General features: G+C 35.1%; 1 protein-coding gene across 1 annotated transcript; it reads left to right on the top strand.

Moving 5' to 3' along the window:
• The first annotated feature begins 10193 nt into the window (after nucleotides 1–10193).
• LOC116600076 (olfactory receptor 4C46-like) lies at nucleotides 10194–11123 on the top strand. The gene has a single exon (XM_032360077.1). It carries the CDS (start codon nucleotides 10194–10196, stop codon nucleotides 11121–11123), a length of 930 nt encoding a protein of 309 aa, XP_032215968.1.
• Nucleotides 11124–13978: the final 2855 nt, after the last annotated feature.

Below are 13978 nucleotides of genomic sequence, written 5' to 3'. Positions count from 1 at the left end.
TTAAACCTTTCCTTTGCCCTCAAATTATCATGATTTTATCGTGAATATCCTGAATGACCACTCTTGAAAATAACCAACAAAAAAATTTATTCCAGAAGAATTTAAACTTAAAGGATTCAATAAGATCGAATTTTTATGTAAAATAAATTGTTAAATATCCTAGTTATTTCCTCCCAATTTAAACATACTTATTTATGTATATATAAATACATTAATATATAAACATACATTACATTATACACATGCACACATACATACATAGTAATCAGGATGCTCACTTCTGTGAGGTTTTAAATGTCTTTGGAATGTCAGGGTAATCCTTTAGGCTGTGTTGTTATTTTAATTTCTGTGCCTGTGCTATAAAATAGCAAACACATGTGGAATGTCCCTGACTCTCCTGTGAATCTTCCATACAAAAGAAGCTTTCAGGAAAGTGTTACTGGGATTACCTTGAATTAAAAGCACAAGAAGGACCTGAGGGAAAATCTCCCACAGGCATTTTACAGTGGCCAGTGCATTATGTGGTTATAATTTGAAAAATAAAGCCTACATTTTTATAAGGTCATACAGATGTTCTTGAGGCTTTTATCATTTATCTCGTGAGAGTTATTATTGAGTGATTCAATACTTTTGCAGTGTTATAGCCCTGATATAAAATTATGGGTATATATATTTTTTTCTCTGAAGTTGCCAACCATTTAATTTCTGTAAGTCTATCAACATCTTACAATTTTTTTTTTCTTTCGGTGTACCAAGATTCATTGTTTATGCACCACACCCAGTGCTCCATGCAATACATGCCCTCCTTAATACCCACCACCAGGCTATTCCATCTCCCACCACCCTCCCTTTCTCCCTCTCTCCTCTTCAAGAATAATTTCCTTGAAGACTGAAGTCTCTGTTGTTGATCATAATACATAATATATATTTAACAAATCTTGAATTATTTATCAATCCAATTACAACTTTTTCTGTGCTACTGGATATTACTTAGCTTGGGCACTTGTTAGAATTTGGAAATGCCACAGTGCATAATCATCCCCTCCCCCGCTTTTTTTTGTTGTTTGTTTTATCTTCCTTTGCTTTATCTCCCTCTCCTTGAGTGAGAGAGAAATAGAGTGTCAGTAGAACCTCATGGGGACAGGTTGAGTAAATCATAGCCCTTAGTACATCGCAGGTGATCCTCCTGGGTTCACGCCAGGTCCATCTAGGGTTTTATTTTAATACATATTTTTCCTTTCTGCATTGCTCATCTCCACTTCTGCTTGCCCCTTCTCTGCACCCACCATACTCTAACACACTCAAATTCACTAGCCTGGGATGTTGCACACTCCTTGGTTTCTTCTATAGCTGTCCACATCATGAAAGTAAAGTCTTCCAATACTGCCCTTAAATTATAGCATTTGTCTTTTCCTTGCTGCATAACCCATACTCATATGCGCACTCAGTAATACAGCCTCAGAATGCATGAAACAAAATGAGGTAAATCCATATGAAAAAATATGAATCCATCTTCACAGGAGACAATTGCAATACTCCTTTTTTTGAATTATTGATGAGTAAAGCAAACATTATGTCAGGAGAACAGAAAAGATCTGAAAAATGCAACTTAAAAGTACTGTAGACACATACATAAAATTATACATCTGACAAGAATATACATTTTATAGATGATAGATAGATAGATAGATAGATAGATAGGATATTTACACAATTAAGTATCAGGTCATTAAAGAAGAAGAAGCCTCAATGAACTTTGAAGAGACATTACACCAAAGTCTGAGCACAACATAAGGTAGATCTAGACCTATGTTATTATTATTTTTTGTACAAATTGTTTAAAGATGTCTCTGTCAAGTAGCTAGCTAACCTCTAAGCTAATAGAAGAGTTCTGTAACCGCACAGAATATGGATTTTAGAAAAATAATTTAGAAAAATCACTAAACATACAAAGAACCACAATCCACAAAATATTTCCCACTTAAAATCAGAATAACACCAGGATGTTCCCTCTCATTACTAATAGCAAACAGTTTACTAAAGGTTTCTACTAGAGAAATTAGATTAAAAAGTAAATGAAAACATCCAATTGAGGAAAAAAGTAAAACTATCTCTATAACTAATCACATGATTTCATATATATAAAATCCTAAAATTCCACCAAAAAATTAGAGCTAATATATGAATTCAATAAATTTGCAAGATAAAACAATCAACATACAGATATCAGTTGCACTTCTATACACTAACAACAAACTACTGAAAGACATTTTAAGAAAATGATCCTATTTACAATAGCTGCAAAATCAACAAAATATTGAAGAATAGATTTAACCTAGAAGGTGAAAGCTTTTAGACTAGATACCATAAGATATATTAGAAAAAGATAAAATAATACACAAATAAGTGAAAAAAATTCCATGCTCAGGGAATTAGAAAGATAAATATTGTGAAAATGTTCACACAACCTAATGCAATCTATAGATTCAATGCACTCCTGATCAGAATTTCAATGGCTTTTTTCACAGGTAGAGAAAGAATTATCCGTATTCTCTTTGGACTCACAAAAATACCCTGAAAAACCAAAGGAATCCAGAGAAAGAAGAGTAAAGCTTAAAGCATCCCACTACCTGATTTCAAGCTGTATTACAAAGCTGTAATAATCAAAACAGTATGATATTGGCATAAAAACAGGCACATAGAAAAATGGCACAGAATAAAGAATCCAGACATAGACATACGCATATACAGTGAACTGATTTTTGACAAGGGTACCAAAACACACAGTACAGAAAGAACAGTAACTTCAATACATGGCTTTGAGAAAACTGGATATCCATATGAAAAAGAATAAAATAGGACACCTCTCTCACACTAATCATGACACTGTTGGTTGGAATGTAAAATGGCATAGCCTTTATGGAAAACAAAATGGTGATAATTCAAAGCCTTAAAAAAAATGATCTACTTTATATGTGATTTAGCAGTCCTACTTCTGGGTATATTTGAAAGACTTAATTCAGCATCTTGGGGGTGCCTGGCTGGCTCAGCCCATAGACCATACAGCTCTTGATCTCAGGACCTGAGGCTTAAGTCCCATGTTGGGTGTGGAGTTTACCTGAACAAAGTAAACAAATAAACCAGTATCTTAAAGAGATATCTACACACCAACATTTATGCTAACATTATTTACAATATCCAAGCTATGGGGAAAAATATAAATGTCCTTCAATAGATGAATGAAGAATATAATAATATTCAGCCATTAAAAAAACGGAAATCCTGCCATTTTGAAAGACATGGTAAATCTGGAAAGCATTATACTAAGTAAAATAAGCCAGAAAAAGAAAGGAGATGGAGAGAAGTGAATTGGGGGAAACTGCAGGGGAGATGAACCATGAGAGACTGTGGACTCTGAGAAGCAAACTGAGCGTTTTGGAGGGGAGGGGGGTGAGAGATTGGGTGAGCCTGGTGGTGGGTATTATGGAGGGCACATACTGCATGGAGCACTGGGGGTGATGCATAAACAATGAATTCTGGAACACTAAAAAGAAATTAAAAATTAAGTTAAAAAATGGAAAAAAAAGAGACAAATACTATGATACAACTTGTATGTAAAATCTCAGAGGAATAAAGAGAGCAGTTAGAGAACTTATTCTAGGAGAACCTGGGTGGCTCAGTGGCTTAAAGCTTCAGCCTTTAGCTCAGGTCATGATCCCAGGGTCCTGGGATTGAGCCTGCATCGGGCTCTCTATTCAGCAGGGATCCGTCTTCCTCCTCTCTCTCTGCCTGCCTCTCTGCCTCCTTGTGATCTCTGTTTGTCCAATAAATAAATAAAATCTTTAAAAAAAAAAAAAGGGAGAGAGAACTTATTCTAGCTAAACTATGTGTATATTTATATATATAAAATATCCCATAAACAACACTGTGTGGTATTGCTATAAGGATAAATATATAGATCATTGAAAAAATAGAATATCCATAAATAGACCTAAATGTGAGTGGTTTTTTTTGTTTTGTTTTGTTTTGTTTTACAAAAATGTCAAGATAATACACTGGGAGAAAGAATAGATGTTTTTTCAACTAACTATGTTGGGTCAATTGGATACCCATATGAAAAAAAAAAAAATGAACATGGACTACTACCTCACACCATACACAAAAATTAACTCAAAATGAAGCAGAGACATAGATTTTAAAGCTAAACCTATAGAAATAATAGAAAGATTATTTTTATTAAATATTACACAATTAGCGAAAACTATAAGAAAAACTGAAAATTGAAACTTGTTAATATTTTAAGTCTTTTGTTCATTGGATGTCATTAAAAACAAATTCATAGACTAGGAAAAAAATACAGCATACGCACTTATGTATAAAAATTTTATATTATATGCAATTGTGTATTTAAATTATATATAAATATATGGTTTATATTTATTTGTTTTTATTTATTTTTAATGTGTAAAACATCTATATGACAAAAATACCTATATCTAGAATATATAAAAAGCACTTATAGTTAAGTAATAAGAAACCCAGAATTACTATTTTTATACTCTACAAAGGACTTGAAAAGAAATTCTCGGGCACCTGGGTGGCTCAGTGGGTTAAGCCGCTGCCTTCGGCTCAGGTCATGATCTCAGGGTCCTGGGATCGAGTCCCGCATCGTGCTCTCTGCTCAGCAGGGAGCCTGCTTCCCTCTCTTTCTCTCTGCCTGCCTCTCTCCATCTACTTGTGATCTCTCTCTGTCAAATAAATAAATAAAATCTTTAAAAAAAAAAAAAAAAAAAAAAAAAAAAAAAAAGAAATTCTCAAAGTAAGGTACAAATGCTAGATCATAGGGTAGTTCTATTTTTAACTTTTTGAGGAAACTGTAATGTTTTCTACAGCAGCTGCAAACTTCACATTCCCACCAATGGTGCAAGAGTATTCCCTTTCCTCCAATCATCACCAATATCTGTTGTTTCTTCCATTGTTGATGTGAGTTATTCTGGCAAGTATGAAGTGATACCTCACTGTAGTTTTGATTTGTGTTTTCCTGACGATCAGTGATGTTGAACATCTTTTCCTGTGTCTCTCAGCCATCTGTATATCTACTTTGGAAATATGTGTATTCGATTCTTCTGCCCCTTTTTAATTGGATCATTTGTTTGTTGGGTGTTGAGTTTGATAATTAACTATCTATCTATCTATAGGTAGATATATATATATATATATATATATTTATATATATCTATATATATGAAATCCAGAAATTGCACTCATAGGTATCTCCTCAAAGAATAGAAAAACACTAATTCAAAGTAATACATGCATCCCTGATTATAGAAGCATTATTTACAATAGCTAAATTATGGAAACAGCCCAAATATCTATCATCTGATGAATGGATAAAGAATAGGTGATGGAAAAAAAAAAGAAAGAAAAAGAAAAGGTGATGATATGTGATGGCATATTATTTAGCCATCAAAAAGAATGAAGTCTTGCCATTTGCAATGACATGGATGGAGCTGGAGAGTATTATGCTAAGTGAAACAAGTCAGCCAGAGAAAGACAAATAACATATGATTTCATTCATATTTGGATTTAAGAAATAAAGCAAACCAGTATGGAGGGATAGTGGAGAGAGAGATAGAGAGGCAAAGCAAGAAACAGACTCTTTCAACTCTAGAGAACAAAGTGATGGTTACTATAAGGGAGGGGGTAGGGGATAAGTAACTGGTGGAGATTATGGAGAGCACTTGTGATGAACACTAGGCATTGTATCAAGTTGTTGAATCACTATATTGTACACATGAAAATAATATTAGCCTGTATGTTTTGAAGGGACGGGGGGTGGGAGGTTGGGGTACCAGGTGGTGGGTATTATAGAGGGCACGGATTGCATGGAGCACGGGGTGTGGTGCAAAAATAATGAATACTGTTATGCTGGAAATAAAAAAAAAAAAGAAAGAAAGAATTGGAAGTATAAAGAAAGGGAACAACAAATCAGCTGGAAAATAGAAAATTTTATCAAGACAAATAAAAAAGACCTACAACCAACAAAGTGGGAGAGGTGCTGTAGAGAATCAAGAATTATTTAATAAATATATTCAGCAACAACAACAACAACAACAAAAAAATATTAGCCTGTATGGAAACTAACTGGAATTTAAATGAAGATATTTATATATAATATATATTATATATCCAATAATAACATTAAAAAGTGTCCAACATCACTAGTCATCAGGAAAAGCAAATTAAAACCACAATACTATATTACCACATAACTCCTTGGGTGCCTAAAAGAAAAATGAGTAACGATATCAGGTGACAAGAATGTGGAACAATTCTTCTGGTTAAAATTACAACTTCCTGCTTGTGTTTTGATGTCTTGCCACAATTTTAATGTTACCTAGTATTACTTACTGACCAGATCATGAATTCCAGAGATTATTAATTGAGATCCTATTAGAGTTTCTATTTACTTTTCTATCTTTCTAGTGAATGTGTAAAATAGCTTTTGCAGTAAAGAATATTAATGGCTACCTTTCCATTTTTTATGCCCTCACTACTCAAACTCAGATGCAATAAATAGCAGGTATCCCCAAAAGTGTTAATATTGTTAAGGAAGCAGTTCTCTGTGGATATGGAGTCAACAGGTTAAGTATATCACAGTCCCCACAATGAAATTATGCCATTTTTCTATTTACATGACATTTAGCTTTCTAACAAGTCAAAGTTCATGGGACATCTGTGTGGCTCAGTCAGTTAAGTTTCTGCCTTTGGCTCAGGTCATGATCCCAGGGTCCTGGGATTGAACACGGCCTTATGCTCCCTGAGCACTGTCTGTCTTCTGCTTTTTCCTTTCCTGCTCTCCCTGCTTGCGCACTCTGTCAAGTAAATAAATAAAATATTTACTTGCACTCTGTCAAGTAAATAAAAATAAACAAACAAACAAACAAACAAATAAATAAATAAAGTATTTCAGAAAAGGAAAGAAGAGGAACCAAATTCCCCAAAGAGAAATTTTGTTTGGGTTCCAAGTACAGGGAATGTAATTCCCTATTTGAAACTGCATGTTTCTCAAACATGTCTCTTCAGCACACCTGTTTTTAAGAAAAAGCCTTTCCATCAGGAGAGATAATTAATTCCAGAGGGAGAAAGCAATAGTTGTAAGCCAAGGTCCTTGAACCTTTCTAGAAACCTCTTTAAATATCCATGCAGTGCCAGATGAAGGTGTTGTGGGGGGTTCACCTTTCCAGAGCAAGTTTCATTATGGTAGGAATGACCCATTTGAAAGTGTTGCCTCCATATTTCTTGCCTCTTGCCTATGGGGCCAGAGCCATCTGGCGATCATTTCTCCACAGATTGTCAGAAGAATCCATTCTCAATTCAAATCTCAGTTTTTCTGAGTAGAATTTTGAGGCTTTAGGCTAGGAGGAAAGTTTTAGACTAATAGAAACTACTTTCTCAAGAACTGTTGATTGGTTATCAAATTACCTAAATAGTCCATGTCTGAGTGTGTCATATCTTTCATATTAAAAGACCCCTATCCAAGAAGGCATCAGTCTGAGGATGGAATTATTTCTGAAAGCCATTAAATATCATTAAGATCAACTAAGTCTATAAGGTAAGTTTTTCATTAGTGTTGAATCATCTTAAAGATTGATCCTTTCTATATGTAGTAATCATTATGTTTCAAAGCTTGACAAATATAACAATATTTTATCCTCACACTAATTATCCAATAGATACTTGGCAAATGTCATTAACCTAATTTGGCAAATGTAAGCTTGGAGGCTCATAGAGATTATATAATTTGTAGGACCCAGCTCTCTGACACCAGGTGCTTTTCTTTTTGCCATGAGACACCTCCTTTCCAATTCAAGACTAATCACAAGCATGAAAATCAAATGTAAATACACTACACATACACACACACACACACAGAAAGAGAGAAAATACAAAAATATGAGTAATAAATGGCAGAAATCACAGTCATTTAGTCCATGCAAGACCATGAAGACTCCTTCCTGAGGTTAACTGTTATGGATAATGTGAGTCTCTGTGGCTTCTTGAGAAGTAAAATTGGAGATGAACCTTTGTGAGTTGATTGAATGGTTAAAGGTTTATGCATACATCACTCAAAATACCAATTATTCAAATCTCCTAGTTGCATACACAGTCACAAAAATAAGTGAAATTCTTATGTGCCCCCCTTAATGTGGTGGGCATGTGTATATGTTTCTTCAATCAATTCTTGTAACACCTAGGATACGGATATGATCATTTTCACTTCATAGATGAAGAAACAAGGATGTACATTGTCTAGAAATATACCTTGAATAAAGGAAGTTGCAAGTGTAAAAGGCAATGTTCTAGTCTAGTCTTTCTAAAGTTCAAACCAATACAGTACACTCAACCACTCTTGTAGTCATTTTCAAGGTGTGCAGAAAAATTTGGGGACCTATGCTTGTAAGGGGATTGAGAAGGTAGCTAATGGGTCTGCACAAAAGGCTAAAGTAAGAGTGCTCCTCAATGAAAGCAGCGCCACATTTTTTATTAATATTTAAGGATTCCAATGTGTATATGTGTGTGTTTTGATGAAACTGTTTCATATATACTTGCCTCCAAAATGGCATGAAAGTCATTATAATTATTATTGTGAAAGGAGATTATTACTTCAGGATTGTTTACTGGAACATGACAAGGTAGGGTAAAGATTAAAAATTTGGAGCAAAAACAAAATAGCAAGAATAATTTGATCTAACCTTGGCTCTACTCTTTACTATCTGCTGGATCTAGCCAGGATCCTTAATTCTTCCCTAAGTTTGCATCTTCTACTATGTAAAAGAAGTATAAAAATAGTGGTAATCATCTTAGAGGTTTGTAGTGAGGATTAAAGAACTACATTTCTGCAAAAACAGAGTCTGGTAAGTTTTAGTTGATATTGTATTTATTATTCTTATTATTTCCATCAGTTCTGCAATTGTTTCTTCATTTGCAAGATTGGTGGTGTAATACTAAGCATTCAGGTTACTACCATGCCATCCATGCACATAGCAATCAATTATTAGAAGTATATATTTATTAGCTAGTATATTGTTCCTGGAGTTTTTTTTTTTTTAATTTAAACTTTTTATCTAACATATAGTACATCATAAGTTTTAGATGTAGTGTTTAATAATTCAACAGTTGTATATAACATACAGTTTTCATCACATCACTTGCCCTCCTAAATGCCCATCACCCAGCTACCCCATTCCCCTAAAATCTCCCCTTCAGCAACCCTCAGCTTGTTTCCAAGAGTTAAAAGTCCTCGGGTGCCTGGGTAGCTCAGTGGGTTAAGCCTCTGCCTTCGGCTCAGGTCATGATATCAGGGTCCTGGGATTGAGCCCCACATCAGGATCTCCACTGAGCATGGAGTCTGCTTCCCCCCTACCTCTGTCTGCCTCTCTGCCTACTTGTGATCTCTCTCTTTGTCAAATAAACAAATAAAGTCTTAAAAAAAAAAAGTCTTTCATGGTTTTGCCTCCCTTTATGATTTCTTCCCATTTAGTTTTCCTGGCCTTCACTTATGATCTGATGCACTATTTTTTGTATTCCACATATGAGTGAACAGCATGATAATTGTCTTCCTCTGACTGACTTATTTCACCAAGCCTATACCCTCCAGTTCCTGGGTTTTTACCCAGTTACAACCAATTTTTTATGGTAGGTCCTGTAGCCTTTTATTATATTCCCATAAGAAATATCCTATTACAATTTTTGTCAACTCTTTAAATAGTCTGATAATGGGCTTTCTGTCTCTGGCTTACATCCCCTTACTGGAGCTCAGCTGACTTTATCCAAGACACACAAATATCGCTACCAAAGTTTTATCCAAGTGGCACCCTTCCTCCAACTTCTGTTCATCCTTCCACTCATATTGTCAATTCTAAGGATAAAGGAAAAAATCCTGGCTTTGTATTTATAGCCTTGACTACAACAACATAGTCTCTTGGTTATCTCAGATGATGAAGTATGCACAGATGATCTTCAAGAACTTGAGCTTACTTTATATGTCAAAAAACAGCATGAGAATTCATGACTCAATGGAATTTAGGCATTTATTATTTACTAGGTAATAAGCTTAATATAGTCAAGTTTACATTAATAAAAAATGATTTCTTTTCAGGTAACATAATTAATCATAAAATGAAATTATGGAGAATAGGAACAATGTGACAGAGTTTGTTCTACTGGGGCTCACAGAGAATCCAAAGATGCAGAAAATCGTATTTACTGTGTTTTTGGTCATCTACATCATCTCTGTGGTAGGAAATGTGCTCACTGTAGTCACTATCACTGCCAGCCCATTATCAGGATCCCCCATGTACTTTTTTCTGGCCTATCTCTCCTTCATTGATGCCTGCTATTCTTCTGTAAATACTCCTACACTGATCATAGAATCGCTCCGTGAAAAGAAGACCATCCCATTCAATGCATGTATTATCCAAATATTTGGGGAGCATTTCTTTGGAGGTGCTGATGTTATCCTGCTTACTGTGATGGCCTATGACCGCTATGTGGCCATCTGCAAGCCATTGCACTACATGACCATCATGAATCGGCAGGTGTGCAGCCTTCTAATGGGAGTGGTATGGGTGGGAGGCTTCCTACATGCAACCATACAAATCCTCTTTATCATCCCATTACCCTTCTGTGGCCCTAATATCATAGATCATTTTATATGTGATCTTAACCCTTTGCTCAATCTTGCCTGCACTGATACCTATACTCTAGGGTTCTTTGTTGCTGCCAACAGTGGTTTCATCTGTGTCTTAAACTTCCTCCTCTTGATGGTTTCCTATGTGGTCATTCTGCGCTCCCTAAGGAACCACAGCTTGGAGGCAAGGCGCAAAGCCCTCTCCACCTGTGTCTCCCACATCACAGTGGTTGTCCTATTATTTGTGCCCTGCATATTTGTGTACATGAGACCTGCAGCTACTTTATCTATTGATAAAGCAGTTGCTGTGTTCTATACTACAATAACACCCATGTTAAATCCTTTAATCTATACCTTGAGAAATGATCAGATGAAAGATGCCATTAGAAAATTGTGTAGTAAGAAAGCTATTTCAGATGCCAAATAATGTGCCTGGAGATCTACATTGATTCAACTCGAGCAGAGGTCAAAAGGACATTTTGGATGTCCTTTTTGTAAAGAGCACCTATGAAATGAAGAAAAAAAAAATGAATGATATGAATCCTAGACTTTGCATTGAAAAGAGCAAAATGGGCACAAGAAAAGGAAAAAATAACCCTAAGTCAGGATCACTCTTTGAATATTTGGACAATTCTATCAAACTGGGGTTTAGTTTTACTAGCTTCAATCATGTATATGGATTCATATGCTTTCATCCTAATTTAATAATTAAAAATACATTGGTATTAATCAGCAATCTCTATAACAAATCAAAAAGGGTGGCATTATCCCCATTTTATAGGAGAGGAAGCAGAAAGGGGAAAGTCTCAAAACAAGAACACCAAAGAGTCAATAATCTGAATCTACCTGATTTCTCAGTCCATGCCCTTTAATGCTATGATGCAATGCAAGGCAATGGTGATAGAAAAATGATTGTAATAGTTACCAAATATTGAACTGGGGATAGTGCCTCATACTCCATATTACATGTAATATATATTATAGTATATATGTATTATAATGTTATATATATAGCATGCATATACGTGTTATATTATTATTTACGTATATATCATAGTGATATATAGTTATATAAAATTGTGTTATATTTATATTAATTTGTGACTAGAAATAAATTCTAGAGATATTCCATTAACAACTCTGTTTAATTTTATTTATCATAGGTGATGATAACACATCACTGTAATATTGTGTTTTGTAACTTTAGGAATAAGAATATTATACCAAGTTTCCAAATTTCCTGTAGACCTCAGAATCATTTGATATGTTCATATCACCCATCTTATGCTGATAAGCCATTAAAAATGTGATGTTCAGGGGCACCTGGGTGGCTCGGTGGGTTAAGCCGCTACCTTCGGCTCAGGTCATGATCTCGGGGTCCTGGGATCGAGCCCCACATCGGGCTCTCTGCTCAGCAGGGAGCCTGCTTCCCTCTCTCTCTCTCTGTCTGCCTCTCCATCAACTTGTAATTTCTCTCTGCCAAATAAATAAATAAAATCTTAAGAAAAAAAAAAATTGTTCTCTGTAGTTCTTCCTCCTTGTTCTTTAAAAAAAAAAAAAAAGTGATGCTCAAATAAATGATTTTTAAGTACCATACAAGAATTTCTAGTCTTTATGTAAATTTTTGCTCCTTAAAGATTTTTTCTGCTAACAAAGAATAGTTTCTACAAGTAGAACAATGTCTAGTCCATGATAAATGTGGAAAGAAAAATAAAAGTATAAAGGAAGGTAAAAATAAAAATACTAGAGTGTATAGAATTATTTTCTCATTTTTGTCTGATTCAGACTCTGAGCCTTCTAACTAGATCTCTTCAAGAAACTTCAATTTGTTTTAACTCCTGCTTAAGATGTGTGATGAGAAAGAAATTGAAACTCAGATTCTCAGTTAAAAAGCAAATAGCTTAACTTGCTACTCTTCCTGCTTTCAGTAAGATTTCATCATATGATTGGGAACTGTTCGTGTTATTTTTCTCTTTTAATTAGTTTAATTTTTGGTAACATTTAATTATGAATAGATATTTTTAAAAATATATGTTTCCATCTACATTCAAAACAACTTCAGGATAAATTTATTCTATTTATTCCTTCTGTCCCTCAACAGAAGGAATATCAACAGAAATTTATTTAGCCCAAAGAATATATCAGACACATTGATGGTTGTATCTCAATGGTAAATAGAGAGGAATTTGGGTCTTGCCTTCAGAGAGCTTCAGATCACCTGAGAGACACCCAACAGGGTCAGAAAATGACAACACCATATTATAAATGGTAAGGTAGTGGCAGCAAAGGGGTGCTGTGAAAGCATGCTGTGAGGAACACAAAAGAAAGATCCAGAGGTTCAGGAATGGTTCTAATATGAAATGACATACAAAAATGGAACCTGAAACATGACATTCTGTCCACAGTTTGAATATGTACACATTATTTGGTGTAGGAGCATTCCTAAGAGAGGGATTACATAACCAAGGTCAGGGGTGAAAATCAGTTTGTAGGAAATCTGGTGAATTCAGTGTGGTTATGGTAGTTAATTCATCTATTCAGTCAACAGTTACTTAGAGAACTCTTACCATGTGCTAGACAGTGTGCTAGACAATGAGTTTATAAAGGATAAATGACAGGGTATGGCCCTAGAGAGACAGGAACAGGGAAAATGAAGATCTCATAATCCTATTAAAGCTTAGTGCTAAATAAGTGTTTGCTTCCTCAAAAAGTTAAGAGTAGACCTACCCTATAACCCAGCAATTGCACTACTAGGTATTTACCCCAAAGAAACAGATGCAGGGAAAAGAAAGGGCCCATGCACCCCAATGTTCATAGCAGCAATGTCCACAATCGCCAGATTTGGAGGAACTGGGATGCCTGTCAACAGATGACTGGAAAAATATGTGGTTCGTGTATGTAGTGGAATATTACTCAGCCATCAATATGGATGAAAGCTACCTTTTGCATAGACATGGATGGAACTGGGGGTTATTATGCTAAGTGAAATAAGTCAATCAGAGAAAGACAGTCATTATATGTTTTCACTCAGATGTGGATACACGGCATACCACAGAGGACCATAGGGTAAGGGAGAGACAACCAGAAGGGAAGAAATCAGAGAGGAAGATAAATCACAAGAGACCCTTGACTCTGGGAAACAAACTGAAGTTGTGGAGAGAGGAGGTTAGATGGCAGGATGGTGTAACAAGGTGATAGGTATTAAGGAGGGCATATGTTGAGATGAGCACTGTGTGTTATGCTGAACTAATGAATCATGGAAACACCACATTAAAAAAAATG

The sequence above is a fragment of the Mustela erminea genome, chromosome 9 (genome assembly GCF_009829155.1).
Source record: "Mustela erminea isolate mMusErm1 chromosome 9, mMusErm1.Pri, whole genome shotgun sequence".
NCBI classification, from domain to species: Eukaryota; Metazoa; Chordata; class Mammalia; order Carnivora; family Mustelidae; genus Mustela; species Mustela erminea.
The sequence above is the reverse complement of the archived record's forward strand: the minus strand, read 5'-3'. Positions and strand labels throughout refer to the sequence as shown.